We start from the raw sequence: 19,157 nt of genomic DNA, 5'->3' as shown, positions 1-19,157 counted from the left end.
GCTCAGATGACAGAGGAAGACCAAGTAGATGCTGCACACTTTTGCTGGGTATATCTGCGGCAGGTATTTTGCTTGATGCAGCTTTGATGGCAAAAGTGCTAGTGTAGAAGCAGTTATACTGATACTGGCAAAAGGAGAGTTTTATTTTGTGTGCTTGTGAGAGCGAGATAAGTTGTAATGGCAAAAGCTGCATCCATACAAGGAGTGCATTCCTAGTATAGTATAGCTATACCAGCAAAGCGCTCCTAGCATAGACCTGGCCCAAGATGGAGGACTGGAGAGAAAGGAGGGTGAGGGGAGGGCAGCTACAGTCAATGAATTTTAAACTGTGCCTGTTTAGCTTCAAGCTCATTTAAAAGTCGGTGGCAGAAGATGCAAACTATCTGAGGAGTGAGGGAAAGCTGGGGGGAAGCGGTGGGAATTGAGGAATGAGGACAGAGAAAGGTGGTGTGAGAGGGAAGCAGAGAAAGGCAAAAAGCTAAAAGACGAATTAGACTCCAGATTAACTTGGTTTCTCCGTGTTACAGTTGCCTCTCTAAACTGTAACTAGTGGGCTGTAAAAAGCAACAGCAATGAAAGCAAATAGGGGTAAGATTAAAACCTCATGAGCAGCAAAGCAGGTCCTGAATTCAATACTGTATTAAATGAGCCCAGTGAGAAGCCATCTGTTAATCACCAACCTAGAGGGGAAAAAAAAGCCTTAAACTACCTCCTCCAGATCACAAGGGCTAGTGTCATGTGCTGGCCACATGACTCAAAGGTCATCTTTGCTTCCCTGATATCTTAAGATGTTATCTGACTCCCAGTCAATGGTAAGTTGCCTGTTAACTTCCAGGAGGGATGAGTAGGGCCCTTAAGACTTTGCCAGAAAATAGTATATATCGACACCCATCTATTTAAAATAAATAAGTTAGTGGTTTACACTAAGTTATTAAAGCGCAAAGCTAAATGCAATGATTGCAAGACCCATGAAGCTGAGAGGATTTTATACAACATTCCCGTGCGTGGCTGATGTGTTGGACAAGGTGTGGAGGAGGGCCTGAAATAACCCCAGGCTCCATTTTCACGCATCCCCTCTGCCAGAACCAAATCCTTTGGGGCTTTGTCTGCCCTGCTAATTGAGCCTGATGCTGACAGTGTTGGTTTAGTCATGAAAAGATTTTTTAAACAAACTAAATAAAGGCCATTAAAAATCTGTTATTTGCAATCCTGTAATTTGGGCATTCTGAGCGTGAGAGTTATCAAGCTCTAGTTCCTCCCAGCATGTTAGGCATGCAAGATTGCAGCATGTGCCATTGGTATGGTTAATTTTAGCTAGAGCAGTAAGATTTTGGATTGGATATGCAACTTCAGCATCCTGATGGTGTATTAGTAACAGATCTCCTCTACTATAGTCATACGTATGAGTGAGTGGGATTTGCAAAGGCAGCTAAGTGAGTTAGGCACATAAGACCCATTGAACTTTACTGGTGCGCTTAACTCGGATGCTTTTGAACTGCCTCCCCCCTCATTAACTGTTGTTGGTAACTGGGCCATATGTGCAGCTCCATGTTCTCTCCTGATCCTGGAAGGCTCCACCTAGAATCCACTGTGCATAAGTAAGTGGCTTTTATCCAAGGGGGAGGGGAGAAGAGGTTGGTTCTTTTCCTAGAAGGACGTGATGTTGTTACATTTAGACAATGGCACCTAGCTGCTATGGTGATGGGGCCTGAGAGAAACTGATGGTGATAGTGTCCTACTCTCAGCCTTCGCCCACCTCACTTCCTAACCTGTGTTTAATCAGTCTCACTTTCTAAATTTGTGACTTAATGCAGTGCAGCTTATGGGTATATGTGTGTGTTGGGGGAGGGGGTGGGGGGACTGGCACTGGTGCTAGTCACAGTGCAGGAAGGCATTCTTAGCTCAGCTCATTTCTGAGCCTGACTGTCACACCATTAACTGTAGTTAATTGTGGAGGACTGTGGGCTGGAGGTAGAACAGGAGTGTGTCTCCTGTAGGCATTGCCACTTTGGAATGAAGCAGAACTAGCATGGGCAAAGGCAGTTTTGCTTCTGCGGACTTGTACTAGAAAACGGTCCAGCAAGGGAAGACAGTATGTTACTTCCCTGGCTCTGTTTTCTGCATATCATCTTCTCCTTGAGCCATACCACCAATCCCATCAGAATAATGGAGGCCAATGACATTGGAAACTGGTAGGCATAGCTGGCATATGAAAGTGTGATCAGAACCAGCAAGTAAAGATCAGAATGTATCTGAGTCACAACAGGGGGGCACTGCCTACCCTGGGCAATCTCCACTGCAGCTGACTTAAATCTGAAGAAACGACACTACAAGAGGTCCTGACCCCCCCATCATAAGAATCATGCAGTAGCGGAAGAGACCGTATTGCTACTATAAGTGCCAACAGTTTAAGAGCTTTCGATAGTGTGTTTCTGGGGAAACAGCCAGCAGTGAGTGAGCCAGAGGAGTACTAGTGTCACCTCAGCTAGGAAAGAGTTGAATGCAGTGCAGAGGCATGCTACTTAGTGGAGGCAGAAGAGGGATGGGGGAATTGAAGTTTATAGGTTCAGGCCAATTGTGCCAGAGGGGTAGTTGCTCCTCATTGGAATACACCAGAGCTGGCCCCGTAGAGCTAGAAGCATAGCAGAAAATATGCTTAGACTCTGGGAGGAGGAAGAATTGCTCAGCAGTAACTGCTGGTCACTTAAGGATCTGCACTGAGGAGATCCAAAGAGAGACGCTATCCAGTGCTCCCCACCTGGAAGGGTAGTGGCCTGGATGTAAGGCCTCAAAGCTAGGAGTGGAAGGTGGACAAACAACTGGGTGCACGGAGGAAGACAATAGCAGAAGGGGGCAAAGGAAGACAAAGTTCCACTTTGAAGAAATAATGGTTATTAAATCATTTAATTTCCCCCCATCCTCCCTGAACAATCTCACCCACCTGGGGAGACATTGTGTCCTTACATCCATTCATCTCACACCATGGATCTTAATGAGGTATTATTTTTGTCCATCAAGATCTATAATTCCATTACATGGATTTGGTTTTCTCAATGCAAGGTCCATTGGCAGAATTGGCCCTATCGCCACCAAAGGGGTTTAGAAGTGATGTTGTTTGAAACTATCCATTCCATAGCCAAAGGTCCTGTAAAGTGGAGGAAGCTATGAGACAAACCTTAATTCACTGCCTGACCTTAACCCTGAGTTGGAGACACCCGGCACTCGCTGCTGGTGTGAAATGGAATGCAACCACTTCAGCGCTGCGCTTCTCCACACCACACATCAACTGCTGCTGCAGAGGAAATGGAATCTATAATTCCAGGTGCATAAGGCCAAGCTATTGTCTGGACTTCCAAGAATGCTGAAGTAGTCAATCCTGCTTTATGAAGAGGCATTTTAAGATTTGTGTTCAGATAAAACACTTCTTGTTGCACTCCTTGTCTCAGTTAAGTCCACCTCAGAGAGGTTTCTATATTATGTATTTAAAAAAAAACAAACAAACCATCAAGAACCCTGCATTCTACAGTAATGGTCGTAAATCTTCAGTTAACAGCACTGGTGCCACTGTAATATGGGCTATTACTGCTGAATACTAGAGTACTTTTAAAATTAAAGTTCATCCCACGTAAAGTTCATTTAAAGAAAGGGAAAGTCCAGTTCTCATGACATAGTGTAGTTGGGCATTCATTAGAGCTTTCCCCAAACCTCCAGGGTCAGGAACTGCAAGGTAAGTTAGCCCCTGAGGAAAGAAGCAAGTTTTCTTCCCCAGTCAAAGGGATGCAATCAACTTCCTTAGTTATTTTTAAAAATACTTAAATTTGTTTTCTCTTCATGTTTTTAAAAACATACTCTCAGAGGAGCCTGAAATAATATTTTCCCCTCCCACTTCTTCTATTTTTCTCTGTTCAAGCATTGATTTCAATTTAATATTCCTCTGATGTGTCTGCCAAAAAAGCAAGTGCAAACGTGGCTGTATTTGGTTATTTCCCTGTCAGTGCACCAGCATCATTGGAATGTGCAAAGCTCTGGGGAACACAATGGCCTTTCTAAGCTAACTGCTGGTGCCACAGCACATGATTTTTGGTATGTTAGATCAAAAGAGTGGTTATGTTGTTTGTCATTTCCAGCCAACTGTAACAATTGGATGGTAGGTTCATTTTGTTTTTTTTTCACCTGAGCAGATTGAGAGCAACTCCTTTCATGATTCTCTGGACTCTGAATCCGTGCAGCAATGCCATTGTTATTTATATCCTGAAATCAGTGGCACTAGCTCAATAGGAGGCAATAGATTTGAAGTAGGAAATGCAATTTTCCTCATTGGAGTGGGAATCCAGTGTGTCGGAGGATGCAGTAGAACACTTCTGATGTTAAGCCGTTACCCATCTGAAAAAATCTGAAACTTGAATGAAGGAAATGAGAGACCAAAGAAGAAGTTCCAATTTGCCCTTTCAGATACACGCACTCCCAGTGTGAGGGCCTGACCTTTGGAAGAACATTTCCTGTTATACAGGTGTAACACTCAGGTCGTCTGACAAGGAAAGGCCAGAGTCCCTCTCTCTTGATGTTTTCTCTGGCTTACAAAAAGGCTTCCCATCCCTGTGCAGACTGGTGCTCCTCATCACAGCTGCTCTATCCACTGCCAAAGCCGAAGGCCGGTCAGTGACATAGCAGAGATCATCATATGCATAATTCACATTGCCACAGGGGAACGTCTGGAGCTTCACCAGTTCTATCCCACTGATATTCCTGTGAGGACAGTGGCTTCTGCTCGGAGATGCTGGAGATGCCCGAGAACTAGGGGAGGAGCTGCAGTTCCCATCACAGCCCGAATCTTCTCGCTCTGTGGTTGCTTTGAGCTTGGAGTTGGGACAGGAATGGCAGATATTCTCCAGCACCCAGGATCCATAGGTTGGGTTCCAAAGGTTTTTGGTTTTGTGTGATCTGTATGCTGACTGGTTGCTTGATTCCAGCCTCTGGTTTGAGGTCTGTTGGAACCCTGGCTCACTGTTAGAAGCAGTGAGGCCCAGTAGGCTGGGACCTCTGACAGTCCAATTGCCAAGGTTCTCCACCAGCAGCTCCTGTGGACTTTGTCCAGGTTTATGCCCTGCATGATGGGTTTCTAATGTTATGGGAGCCAGCTGAGGTGTGAAGGATGGGCTCACTAGGAAAGGGACCATTCCACTGGAACCATTTGGGCACATCCCAGTGCTGCCTTCATCCTCTGATGCTGGTCCGCATTCAATGGGCAGCTCAGTGTTGACCACGTCAGGGTCCTGAAACAGAAAGGATTCAGTAGTCACAGTTTACATCCTGAGCATGCCCAGTTGTGACTTTTGTGCACATTTTTTGAGGGAAGTGTTCAGAAAAGTGAATGTGCAATGCAGCCATGCATTGTGCGAGCTGCCATGCACCACTTTGATGGTGCATCTCACTAATGATTTGCCAACACTTATTTCATTTTAGGGCTTCTTTTGAACACAGGCTGCCATTTTGTGATGCCTTATTGATATTAATGACTACACAGAGATCACCAAGATCTAATAATTTCCTCTTGCATCTTAAACTAGGTTTGGACCCAGGTCTCCAGCAGCGAAAGGCTAGCAGCTTATCAACCCATCGTGCCATCTCATCCCCCTCTTCCATGACAGTTCAGCTGTAACTTTCAAGGAAGGTTGAAAAAAGTTGTTGAAGAGTGAAATATGGGCCATAGACATTGTGATGGGCTCTGAAAACCTTTCCAAGTTTCCATCAAAAAATCAAAGACTCTTCACTTACTGAGTGAGTTAAGAGGTAGAAGAATACACTTTTCACAGGAAGGGACTGTAAAATACTTGTGTGTGCATGCTGGTGGGGTGGAGATAGGTAAGATGAGATAGACATATGGAAGCACAAATGAAAAGACTGGCTGCACTACAGGCCAGGCACAAAGGGAATTGGAAAAGTAATTAGATCAATTCTAACGATCAATTCCCTCTGTTTTGGGTAGTAATGTTCGTATCATAGAATGGTCTGGATGCCATAAACAAGTAAAAACTTAAACCCTAAGAGCCAGTACCTGTGTGCAGTACTTGATTCTTTCCAGAATGGTGGAGAAATTGGGTCGATACTCTGGACTGTGCTGCCAACATTGTGTCATGATCCGGTAACTTGAGAAATAAATAAATATTTGTGCCAATTAATAATACATAATGATAAATCAAAACCACAAATCAATACGGATTCATTTTGCATATCTGTCTTTGGGCCCAGTTCTTGAGTCCAGAAGAACAGCACTCAGCACAGGACCCAAAGGGAAGAGCAAAATTGGCTGTGTGTCATTTTCATGTTCTCTGATCCTGGGGACAGCTGGGGGCTGCAAATTTAAAGCAAACTCAGTGCTGCTCTAATTTGTGCCCAGCTGTTAATAGTTCCAAGGGGATGTTCTGGCAAATGAGGAATTTCTGGAGAGCAACAATGCATGCTCCAGTCATGTTCTCTGTCCTCTGACCACACACCTTATATGCTTCCTAAGGCAGGAGAGCATGTGCAGGATCTACATCAAGTGGGTAGTCACCACATCAGGGAAATCTGCTGGTAGGTGGTGGCACAGAGGGCCTGTACAGGACCCCAGAACTGGAGCCAGTATTTTTAATTGTATAGATATTTATTGGTGATGAAAGTTGTCAGGGTTACCAGCCCTAGACATCAAAGTCTTTGTTTTATTCACAGAACAGGTATAACATAGAAATAGCAATATGACCTTCCTCGCTTTGCCCTGTCTGGGTGCCCCTGTCATGTTTTGGAAGGCCTCCTCCATACAGGGTAAGCATGTAGCTAAGTCTCCCTGGGCCTCTCTGCTAAGCCTGCCAAAATGGATTCCAATTAATGGTATCTCAGCTTAAACTTCCATTAGCCTTTGGGGAAAACCTAGGGCAAGCAGTTGTTTTGTTTTGGATGTGGAGGATGTGGCAGCCATCTTTGACTAGCTAGTCTGAATATTTACTTGTGTCTAAGGGTTAGGAGATACTCACACAGGCCCTGGGCAGTTCTTTGGTGGATCCATTCTGCCTCCACTAGTGACAAATTCCAGCACCTCCTGGTTGGTTTTGCAAGGATAGGGCATGTAGCCTAATGAGAAGATCTCCCACAACAGCACGCCAAAAGACCTGTCACAGAAAGCAGCCAGCAATGCGCATTAGGCTTTGATTCATACCCTGCTGGCTTTAGCTCTTGGTGTAAAATGCCTTCAGACAACATTATCTTGGTGCCGCATCCTAAAGCCCCAGATTAATCAGATGGATGAAAAAGCAGTATGACTAAAATAAGGATTTGTCTGCACTTGAAAATTAATTTGGATGAAATGGGGGTGTGAATTTAAAGCACAATGGCCATTCCAGAATAACTCCATGTGTAGACAAACCCTTATAGTCAATCTGGACAGTCACCCAAACCTCAAACCTAATTTTGTGGAGGTTCCAAAATGTTAGAATAACTCTGGTTTAAAGTGGTGTTTCTCTCTACACTACCTTCTGGCTGGCTCTGGAAGTGGAAATGCCAAAGCACTATTAAGAAAGTTATTCCACTGGTGTATCTGGCTTGATTGGCAACATGAGGTATCAGCTATTGCATGAGATTTCCAACTCCTTTCTGGAGACTCAATACATTTGGGTAAGTGTCCAAACATTTGAGTGTTCGTAATAGAAGAACCAGTGGAACAGTGGAACTGAAAGGCCACACTTTTAAAGTTGATAATTTTTACACAACACATTTAACCTTACAAACTCCCTGTCACAATATATTATTGAGACCAAGGGTGAAATAATGGCCCCACTGAAGTCAATAGGAGTTTTGCCATTGATTTCAGTTGTACCAGAATTTCACCAACCCTTATCTGATGGGGACTAAGAAGAAATTTCTGCTATCAGCAGGTTATCTTTAATTGCCCATTATCGGCATTGTACACCTTCCTTTGAAATATCTGGTACTGGCCACTGACTGGCCTGCTCTGGTATGACAGATAATCTATTCCTAATCTTTTGGAGGGCCAGACACTGCTAATGAAATACATCTTCAGGGAACTGGGTCAGTGTGGCATTGGAGGCAATGTGCCAGCATATCTTTAAGAGGATACTGGGCTGATAGACACAGTTCTTGATAAACTGGACACCTTCCATTTCCCAATATGTTTTCACAAATGCTGTACTGCTGGAGGTGCTTATTTAAAACTGAAAAAGTTGATATGAAAGGCAGTTATATAAATACCATTTCCTCAGCAACTAGCTAGAGCTTCCGCTTAAGTCTGATGTCATTTTGTTTCAGTGTCTCAGCATTAAAATAATGCCAAAGCAAAGGAGTAATCCTGTGTGATTACGGAGCTCGCAGCATCTAAGCAGACAAGCTGTCTTGTCAGCAATAGATGCTGAGTGACAGGTGCTGAGGGCTGACAAGTTAGAAATGTCTGTAATTGAAAACCAGGGCCATGCTTATTTAATATCAGGCATTTAAACATATGGCGAACGTGCAGTCCTGCAGCCGGCTTTTGCAACCTGGACATGCTCCACCACTAGTACCTTAGCACAGTGTTAGGGCATTGCAAGGCTGACAGAGATGCTGGGACTAGTTCCTTCCTTCCACAGGCTGCAGTCCCTGGCAGTGGAAAGCTCTGCTGGAGCAGTGGTGCAAACCTGCTGCGAGTCCTACTCTGCTAGGTGGCCCAGAACCTTCTGGAGCAACCCATAAAGTGGCAGGGCTGGACAGAGATGAAGCAGGGCCAGCACATTTGGGAAATACACTTAATCAGTGTATCTTCCAGTCCAGTGGGGTCCCTGCCACGTGGAGAGTAGCAGCATCTTCCCTCAGCAGCGAATTCTGCTTCTGGGACAGCTGTCCCTTGAGCTGTGAATTGTAGCCACCCCTAGTGTAATGTGAAGGGGTGCTGCATACCTCTTTTCAAAGGAATGTGTGTGTGTATTTTTATGTATTCTGTTTACAGTGGGGGCAGATTCTTAAATTCTTACTCAAGACTCATTTAGGCAAAATTCTAATTGAAGTCAAAGTGAAGATTTCTTGATTTCTCCTGTTAGGACTTTGGGCAACTTAGACATGTTTAAAATCTTCTCTGTGAAAAGACCTCAATTCCTGATGACCAACTGATGTCTCTACATGTGCACTGGACTCCCTAACCGCACCCCCTGGCTTGCAGAGGTGACTAAAAGATAATCATCACCAGGTATCAGTCTTGGAGGTGAAGATCCCCTCTAGGAAAGCCTCCGGTGGCATCCACTTGACAGGCAGCATGGCTCTCCCTCCTTTGCGATAGTAGCTTGCCCTGGGAAGACCAAATTCAAGGAGAATTAAGGGCTTAGAATCAAATTCCACAGGGGCAGAAAGGGGTCAGATAAATAATGGGTCTTTCCCACTCCACCCCAATTGGGGGCAAAATAAACCCAGACAGTTCTATCTGAGAATTGATAAGCAAGAACTTTATAACCCTCACAATGGATAAAAGAGACTAAAATGAATTCTTTAAAGATGATTCCTGGGAGAAACAGGTCTTTTCACACATTCAAGAAGCTTGGCCTCTGGTTCACTGATGGAAGAGGCTAACAACTGAACCAGGGTCTCATGAAGAATGTGTTGCTTTGAAGAATTCACTTAGTTTTGGACTGCCAGATGAATGCTTGGCTTTGTGTTCTGTTTTCCTGTCAACGACACTCCACCACAGAGACTGGTTCCCAAATGATTCCCTGGGCTTGGTTTTCCCCTGTTGCCTGCACTTTGTGTGGTCACCTACGCTGGTGCACACTGAATGGGAAGCAGGTCTCAAATGCAACCATTTTGAGGTGGGGAGGGTTTTGCACAGATGCAATGACTGTCCAAGATACAGGGCAACAGTGCAGTGTTTATTCCAAATACCTTGGGTTTGTCACTAGATTTTTTAAAACTTAACTGCACTGATTGCCAATTAGCTGGAACTGGCAAATACATTTGTGCATGCTAGTCTGCACACCACAAACATTAGTGGTGTGTCCCAGGGCCCAGCCTGGAACAAACACACATGGAATATCCAGACTAGCATGTGCAAATGTGTTAGCTCAGTGGCTTTCAACCATTTTTCATTTGCGGATCCCTAAAAAATGTCGAACGGAAGTGCTGACCTCTTTGGAAATCTTAGACATAGTCGGCGGAAACCCAGGCGTCTGTGGACCACAGGTTGAAAATCACTGACAACCTTTTGTGGACCTCTTAGACATAGCCAGCTGACCTCCAGGGGTTGAAAACCACTTTGCTAGCTAATTTAAGTTAGCTGACAAGCAATTAACTGGAGTAAATAGTCTATTGTAGACAATTCCCCTGAAGATCATACCTGGTTCCCTTGGAGGTGACTCTAGCTCAGCTGCCACGAGACAGTTTTTCAGACATACATATGATCCCTCCACACTTTGGAGATGTAATTTCATTTACTTTTCTCCAAGCAAATTGAACCGTCTCGCCACTTACCTGTAGATATCTCGGGCCATTCCAAAATCACCAATTTTGGCTACTCGTCCTATCCCAGTGCAGGTCAGCAGGCAGTTCCTTGCAGCTATGTCTCTTAAAAGGGAAATGGAGTTATAAATTGTAATACCTTATGAAACTGTTACCAGGATCACTGCACTTCCTACACAACTTGGTCTCTCCAGGTGCCACCCTCACTAGGGCTGAGGCCTCATGCTGTCACCTCTTTCTCAGGGTGGAAACATGCATTTCTCTCATTCTCGGGCCAGATGGCAGTCCTCTGTATCAACAGTGATCACCATAGCAAACCTGAGTCAGGTTCAGACCCTGCAGTACCTAGTCGCTTGGGGACAATGACAGTGGTAATTAGTGAGCAAGCAGCTTCCTTAAAGTAAAGTAACGTTTACATAGAACAAAAGTATTTGAGAAAAAGCATATCCTAAAAAGCAATAAACCAGCCTACAAGCAAAGCCTGCGTTCCCCTAATGCTTACCATTCCTTGGATCTGAACAGGCCCGACTTTGGTAGACTTCCTCTGCAAAATCTATCGGGGCCAGCCCAACTGCCTAGGCAGTAGCTCTCCAGTAACCTTCACCATCTCCCTTGCAGTGAGGCTTTTCTTTTGCTCTCTAGTTCCCAGCCTGGCAAGCGGTGTGTTGGAGACAAGATTCAGGGTCTCTGAAGCTAACAACTGAAACCCATTGTCTTTCTAGATGTTCTTCCCTGTTTGCTCTTCCCACAGACTTTATTAAGTTAAATCAATACATTCACACAGGAAATTCTTATAACTCCAGTATAAGTCTCACAGTCTCTCTCAGTAACTAGGTTACATATCAATAGTCTTAGATTCTGACATCACAGCTCTTAAAGTATTCATAACATGATTACATATCCGCTCCATTTCTGTCACACCTTCAGAAATATTTAGGTTTTTTTTTTTTTTTTAAAGGCCTATAGAAGCCGATTTTGTGAACCTTACATGAGTAATCCTTACTCCCACAAGTGATCACACTGAAATTAATCCTTAGGCCCTTATTTATTAACAAATGAATGCTATGTTATTATAATTAGCACTAAAATGGAGTTTTTAATCCAAACACCTCAAAGCACTTTACAAGGGTGACTACCATCTCCGTTATATAAACTGGGACACTCAGTCAGTGCTCAGAGTCACACAGTGAGTCAGTATTAGAGTCAGGACAGAGCTCAGTTCTCCTGCTTTATCATTTAATAACATGGCCTCCCTTCCTCTTTTTTTCCCTTAAGAAAGATCTGCAACTGCTTCGCTGTCTCCTTTCATGCAAAATGCCATTTGATTGGTATTTCCCAGAAAGATGTTATTTATATTGTCTTGGGGCTGGATCTAGCAAATCATTACTCCTACACTTAGGCTTATGCCTGTCCTTAGTCCCATTGAAATTAACGGCACTGCATCGGGGAGTAACTTTGCAGGACTGGGCCTTTAATTTGTGACATAGGAAGGAGGTGAATGCATGAGAGAGGCTGAAGAGTTTGTGTTTGTTTTAAAGTACTCTTGTGCTCTGAAAAGCAACTTGGTAAAAATAATGGCACTGTGAGGATTCTGTCTTGGCAATGGCCATAAAAATGTGCTTACTTTACAAGTAAAATATTTCTTCTCACTACCAGTCTTGAAATCTCCTCCTGCATCTGAAAAACAAGCCGAGGTTTCCCTTTTTGCTCTGCGCCACAGTAACAAGTTGCTGTAGAACAACTTATCCCCTCAGTGACACTTGTGTAACCCCCTGTCTTCAGTGAGTTTAGATAGGTGTAACTGATTGAAGCTTAGTACACAATTCTTTGATTGATGATGTATACAAAGGAATAGGATCCATACTGTTCTCTTGTAGATGTTCTGGCTCTGCAGTGGTGAAAGCAGCTTATTTTAGTCAGTAAAATCAGCAGATTGGACTCTGACTACACACAGGGGGTAGATCTGCTGAGTGGGAAGGTGTCTTTTATATAGTCACTTTTCTGAGCGGAAGGGCACTTTAAAGCAAGTTCTGTTATTGGCTAGAAAAATGTGAGTGTGTGTCTATATATAAAAACTACTGTTCAGATTGCACCCATGTTACACTAACAACATTCTAATATAATGTACGGGAAAACAAACAGAAATAACTTACCTAATTCTGTATTACCTGAGAATTTTCATTCTAGGATACTCCATGTCAGATGGTCTTCACTATGGGGTGTTCCCTGATTCTGTGGTGACGGGAGGCAGACCACATCTTTGTTCTGAGGCTGGGATTATGACCACCCCTCAGGAAGAACTCTCCAGAAAGACAGTACCCACAACTGAAAACTACTAACTGTATAAAAATACTATTCAACTCAAACTCTTTATAGCAGAGCCCTGACATAAAATTTAAAGATTTCCTGGAGGAACACCTCTTTCAAACTACTTTACAAATGAGGAACAGCCAGAATAAAACCCTAGATATAATGCAATCCTCCAAGGGTGGGTCAGACTGTCTGACAGGGAGGGTCCTAGAATGAAAATTCAATGGTAAGACAGAATTTTCTTTTTCTCAGTTCCCCTCTGTGTCAGACAGCCTTCACAGTGGGATGTAGAAAGAGAGAAATCATCCTTAGGGAAGGCGGAAGGGAGGAGTCAAATTTACCCATGTAGAATTTAAAGGAACTTAGGGGTTATGGAAGTTCCCTGTTCTAAAACACTCCTATACCGAATGTTGCATCTGCACAGGTGAGGATGTCAAGTCTAGAGTGTTTGAGAACAGGTGGCTGAAAGACCCTGTAGTAGTCTTTCAGACCACCTCATAAGAGAGGTGCAATTTCTCTGCCCACAAAATTGCTGCTCTTTTCACAGCGGGCAGAGTAATGAGAGCAGCTGTACCTGAGGCTTTGAATGCCTTTGTTATGGAAACCTTTATTCCTCTGTTGGCTCTGTTCACATCTGACTGATGCATTTCTACTTCCTTCACGTGTTTTGTTTCATTCAAAAAGGCAAAAATATCATTTCCTATTACATGAGGCAGATTGTGGTGAACTTGGAGATAGAGGACTGGGTAGTTCACAGGGAACTGCCCTGTTTGGTAGAATGTGTAACTTAGGTATCACTGAGAGCATACCAAGCTCTGCAGTCCCTTGGACAAGGAGGTGGTGAATAGGCAAGATCGTTTCAGTGAGACGAGGAAGAGAACTACCAACTGTGAAGCTGACGGGTAGTTTTATGTGGACTTATATATTCTACATACAGATCAAGAGTATGACAGGATCTGTGTATTGGTAGAGGACTGATAAGAGGAGTGTCTTATCAGTCCTCTAGCATGAGTGTCCTCATGAATCTGTTACGTGACAGTGATGGGAGAGTCTCATGAATTTCTAACAGTCCAATATGCCTGAATCTGCTGGCTGGCCTTTCCAAAAAACATTGGCCTTGAGCCCTACAGTCAGAACATCTTGTAAAAACACTAGACTGTCCTTTTTTTTCAGCTGACTTAGACCTGATGTCTGTCCCTTGTTACACCAACATCTAAAGTGCAAGTTACCCACATACATCATTTGTGAATTTTTTCTCTGGTGCTAGGAGAGTGTTTATCAGCTTCTCAGAATGAGAGATTATAGATCTTTCCTCTCAGCTTCCCAGCTGATGGGTTAGGCAGGTCTGGATATTGGTTCAGGATAGGTCCCTATTGTGCTATGTTTTGTGTATATGTTGGGAGTTTGAGAGAAGGTTTGAGCTACATCTAAATCAGGTCTGAGAATCAAGACCTCAGGTTTTATGAGAAGAGGTTTATAATCACTGTGGCCTGTTCCTTCACCATCTTCTTTACTATATTTACTTTCAGTGGCTGAGGAAGGAAAGGTATAGAGTAGGCTTTTTAGCCCACTTCTGAGATAAGAGGATCAGCTGTCTCTGCTTCAAGTGCCTCCTCCTCACCTCTTTTGGTTCTCCAACTGGACCTGGGTGCAAAGAAGTTCATCAATAGGCTTCCGACGAGGCCTGAGATGTGCCCAAAAGCAAGCTGATCTAGACTGCATTGGCTTAGTTCTAAATGCGTCTTGCTGAGCCCGTTGACCATGACTTTTCCTTCTGGTTTTCAAGCAGCTCCCTGCCCTGTTCCTGTTTCTTGCCTTTGGGCTGAACTGGAGGGGCCTCCCCCACACCCTTGGCACTACAAGTCCCAGCCCTCAGCTGCCTCTCCCCAGGGCTTGCTCTGCTCTGTGAGTGGCCCGCCATGCTTTAGAGGCAGCACATGGCATGGAGTTGGTGCCAACCCTCTGTCAGTGCCCCTCCCTCCCCAGCCCTTGCACTCCCACAGGCGCTGGCAGGATCCTGGAGTGAAGCCACAGGCAAAGCTTGGGCCACATCGGTTCATAGGTTGTGGCCCTTTAAAACTCCTCCAGAGCACAGCTGACTCTCACTCTAGCTCCAGGCCAGGCTTTGGCTGCAACCTTCAGTTCCTTGCAGCATGAGCTGCTCGACTGTGGTAGCTTTTTCTTTCTCCGTGGTCGAAGGAGAGGCGGGGGTGTGTGAAAACATCTTCCCCCTCCAAGTGGGATCGGATGGGGTGGGAGGGGGTGAAACAGCGCCCTTGGCTTACAGGAACGGCACAGACCCCAGACTGTTTCTGCTCTACACAGTATTTGCTTTCTTTTATTTTTTTTCCCTCTGCTGCTGTCTGATTGCTTACTGTACTTTTGGTTTCACAGGGTTTTCGGTTGACCGGGTCAGTTCGTAATTCTGGTGTTTGTATCTTTGAGGTTCTACTGTATATAAGCACTTAAAAAAAAAAAAAAGAATAATTTGTTGGAAAAGAAGGAATGATCTTGATGGACCATAGCATGAGACAGGTTATATCCCATGTCTTCCGCTTTGTCCACATCCCCCGCCCAAGTCATATAGGAGTCCAGGTATGTTCCCCCTACATGGAGTCTGAAATCTGTACTGAAGACTAGATTCCTTGGACCCATGATAAGGTAGCTGTTAAATAATATTAAGAATGAATTCACCAAGTGATGCTTGTACTGGATCTGGACCAAGATCTTCATATACTGATTTGCTGCAATTGCTGTCTGCAAATGAAGCATGAATAGGGCTGAGTGTCCAGATGAGACCAAGTAGCACAGCAGCTAAGTCAGAGATTTTATCTTAGGAGAGATGTGCTAATGTTTGGCCAATCAGACAATATGTTATTCTGAAATCTCTTCTGAAATAAAGTTAGTCTTGGATGATAACTGAGATGCTGGAATTTTGTGAGAGCTGTAACTGGCCCTTCTATTTATTCTCCCAATGCCAGGTTTCTGAAGAATTTAAGCTATGTCTGCTGGGCCCTACATAACATGATAAGAATGTTGGCCAGACCAGAGTAGACATGTTGTCCCTTTCACTTCAAGGGAAGGATGATATGCTATTTGTGAATATCCAGGTATAAGTTGAGTCCAAATGGGAGTACTCTGCCTTGAAAATGCTTCTTGTTGTAGCAGAAGCTGAAGTAAGGTGACTGTCCCTGATTATATCTTCAGTCGATCGCCAGATTTATTTTCATTATTTCCACCTGGAATATTGATCTCCTTAGGGACTTGTTAAGAGACCTGAGATCTAAAACGGGCTGCATGCCATTGTTTCTCTGTGTACCACAAAGAATCTTGTGTCCTTTCCAAAGTATCTGTCTCTCCACTGAACTGGTTCTATCATTTCAATGTGTAGGAGATGGACTGTTGTGCCCTTCATCTTCTGATGCTATGAAGGGGTTTTGCTGGTTTATTTTAATATACTTTGGGGAAAGGATAAACTTGACTCACAATGAGTAAGTGCTATTGAATATCCTCCCCCTGATGTTCTCAAGCACTCATTTTCTGAGGTGATCACTCCCAGATGAGGGCCCACTCTGAAGTGACCCTCACAAAGGGAGAGAAATCTCTTGGAAAACCCCAAAACAAAAGAAACTTTTGGGGTTGGATGATTTTCCAGAGAATCCTAACCTGGGTCTTCCAACTCTCAGGATAGGTAGCAGTGACCTCCCTCGCTGCTGCATAAGCTCTACGCTGGAATGTGGAGGGGCAGTGGCTTCAGTGGGAACACCGGCTGAGATAAGGGAGTCTGAATAGTCTCAGTGACGGCTTTGTCTCTATGCTCCCCAAAGAGTGTTTCAACGAAATATTTGGAAGGGCATCAGAGGCTAGCCTGCAATTCCAGTTTCTTCAGTTGGAGCCATAATTGCTCCCAGGACACATCTTTGGAAGCTTTTGAATGTACAGGAAATCAGACTCAGGTGAAGCATCAGTCCTGAAAAAGCTGCTTGGGAAAATCTAGTTCAAAGTAGATATAGGGAGGGCTTGAAGTGTAGGTGTGTGTTTTGGCACGTGCTCACAATAGCATCCCACCTATGTGTAGACCTGCATGGTAAGATGCTGCAGCCAATACTCCCAGGGCTGAGGCTGCTGTATCCAAGTTTAGTCTGAGTGATGATCTTATTGTCCTGCCTATGGGTCCAGTCTCCCTCAGCTGGTATGATAGACTTCACTACAGAGGCCACAGCAGGCTTGAGCTTAGGTAGAGTGAGGAAGACCTTTTTTCTGTTCTTAGGTACAAGTAGGTCTGATGGGGAATTCCCATTCCAACTGAAGCACAGCCTCAAAGCAGGCGAGGAAGAATTACACAGCTCTTTGGCTTTGCTAGTTTCTTTGTTTGGTTTTGGTGTCTTATTTTCTAAAACCATAAGCATTTGAGAAGTTAGAGCCTCCCTTCAAGTTTAGTTCCGTGATGCTTAGAGAGTCTGAAGTATCTCATGCAAACCCTCAGCCTTAGAGATTTCCTCCTTTCCTTTCGAGGTGGAGTCTCTCCTGAGATGTTTTATGACTTTGTGCTGCCCCTTTAAGAGCTGGTTGTGACCAATATCCTTCACCAGTCCCTGGGCCAAACACCTGAGAGCAGGGGTCCAGTGAAGGGGCCAGTGCATTACCAAGGAGACCGAAAGGACAGTCTGCAGGCATGAATCCTACATGTCTCCCTAAGGAAAACAGTAGACACTTCATGACCACCTGTGGGACTCCTAGAGGTCAGTCCATCTGTCAGGGCTTGTTCACACTTACCTGGAAATTTGGCGGCAGTCGACGGGAGTTACACAAACTACGCAGAGTAGTTTGTGTAACTCCTGTTGATTGCTTCTGCGCGCTGATCACATTGCACTGAGCCGACGGGAAAAGCATTCCCATCAGCTCAGTGCTACACTAGTTGAGGAGGTGGGCTTATTAAGTCAACTCCCTCATCAATTGAGTGGGTCTCACTGACCGCTCACTCGATCATGAAAGATCGATCTGGTGGTGGCGATTTTGCCGCCGCCAGTGTAAACATAGCCTCAGAGAGCAGGATCTTTATCTCTTCAACCCACACGCCCTGCTGCTGGGTCTGGGCTAAGTGGGGACCAAAGGCACATAAAAAAAGTGAGCTGGAGCCATGGAGACAAGTGACCAATTGGTATCTGAGAATTCACAGAACTTTTCGTGGCTTGCTTTGAAAGCTGTGGGAATAGGGATCCCATGCCCGGGAGGCAGATGGGAGGGTTGAAAAAAAACTTGCCCCCTATTCCATGACACTGCTTCTGGCCTGGTCTCAGTGAAGGGAATTTCTACGTGACGTGCTCAGTGACCTCGGTCTGGACCTTGCCCCCATGCTAGCTAGGAGTTGGGTTCCTGCCAGCTGCTTAACTGTCCCAATGTGGGCCTCATTCACACACCTGTGGGGAGTTGGGTTCCTGCAGCCTGCATGACTGCCTGCCATTTCTGAGGGGGGAAGGGCGGAGAGATGCCCTCCTTCAGACCCTCCTCCGAAAGCCCAAAGAATTTGAGTTTAGCAGTTTTGAGGAGAAAAAGCTTGAGGACAATGAAGAAATTGGGAGAGAGTGAAAGGTCTTTTACAAATCCTGTGCAAGGTCTGCTCCAGAGGGAGCCCTGGACTCTGCCAGATGTGCCACTTGAAGGCAGAGAAGGCTGGGGCGTTCTTCCCGAGGGCCGGTCTGATACCAAGGCTCAGAGCAAAGAGCTGAGTCACCATAGTGATGGTGAACACCCCACTGTGAAGACTTTTGGACGTGGAAGAGACCGAGAAACAGTTTATAAGACAGCTATGAAACTTCTCAGCCTTTCGCATGTAATTCATACAGCGGACAAGAAGCTGGACATGAGTCAGGAGTGTGCCCTTATTGCCAAGAAAGCTAATGGCATATTGAGCTGCATTAGTAGGCGCATTGCCAGCAGATCGAGGGAAGTGATTATTCCCTTCTATTCGGCACTGGTGAGGCCACATTTGGAGTATTGGGTCCAGTTTTGGGCCCCCCACTACAGAAAGGATGTGGACAAATTGGAGAGAGTCCAAAGGAGGGCAACAAAAATTATTAGGGGGCTGGAGCACATGATTTATGAAGTTGGGGGTCGGTCCTGCTTTGAGCAGGGGGTTGGACTAGATGACCTCCTGAGGTCCCTTCCAACCCTAATCTTCTATGATTCATCTTCTGATAAACACTTCCTTTGTCACACTGCATGGCCTATATTGACTAAGGAGTGCCACATATCTGTATCACCTCAGGAGAAGCACAGAAAGGAAGTGTGACTCAGGACACCCCTCTGAGTTAGAATTCATCTAGAGCTCTTCTTTGTGCAGGAGGTAGAATATGCTGTGTTGGATGATTATCAGAAAC

General features: G+C 44.8%; 1 protein-coding gene across 1 annotated transcript in view; it reads right to left on the bottom strand.

Annotated features, from left to right (window-relative positions):
• Nucleotides 1–791: 791 nt before the first annotated feature.
• Nucleotides 792–19,157, bottom strand: part of LTK (leukocyte receptor tyrosine kinase) — a 151,442-nt gene continuing 133,076 nt past the window's right edge. Inside the window, exons 25-29 of the mRNA XM_067557951.1 lie at nt 10,480–10,572; nt 9,206–9,307; nt 7,011–7,145; nt 6,056–6,146; nt 792–5,273 (exon numbers count right to left, since the gene is read on the bottom strand). Of these exons, the coding sequence (XP_067414052.1) occupies nt 4,503–5,273; nt 6,056–6,146; nt 7,011–7,145; nt 9,206–9,307; nt 10,480–10,572 (1,192 nt within the window). The 3' untranslated portion in view covers nt 792–4,502. The remainder of the gene's footprint in view (nt 5,274–6,055; nt 6,147–7,010; nt 7,146–9,205; nt 9,308–10,479; nt 10,573–19,157) is intronic.

This window comes from Emydura macquarii, unplaced genomic scaffold (assembly GCF_026122565.2).
Source record: "Emydura macquarii macquarii isolate MOO-44397 ecotype Brisbane River unplaced genomic scaffold, CSIRO-AGI_Emac_v2 contig_1876, whole genome shotgun sequence".
Lineage (NCBI taxonomy): Eukaryota > Metazoa > Chordata > Testudines > Chelidae > Emydura > Emydura macquarii.
This window is presented reverse-complemented; position numbering and strand designations above follow the sequence as displayed.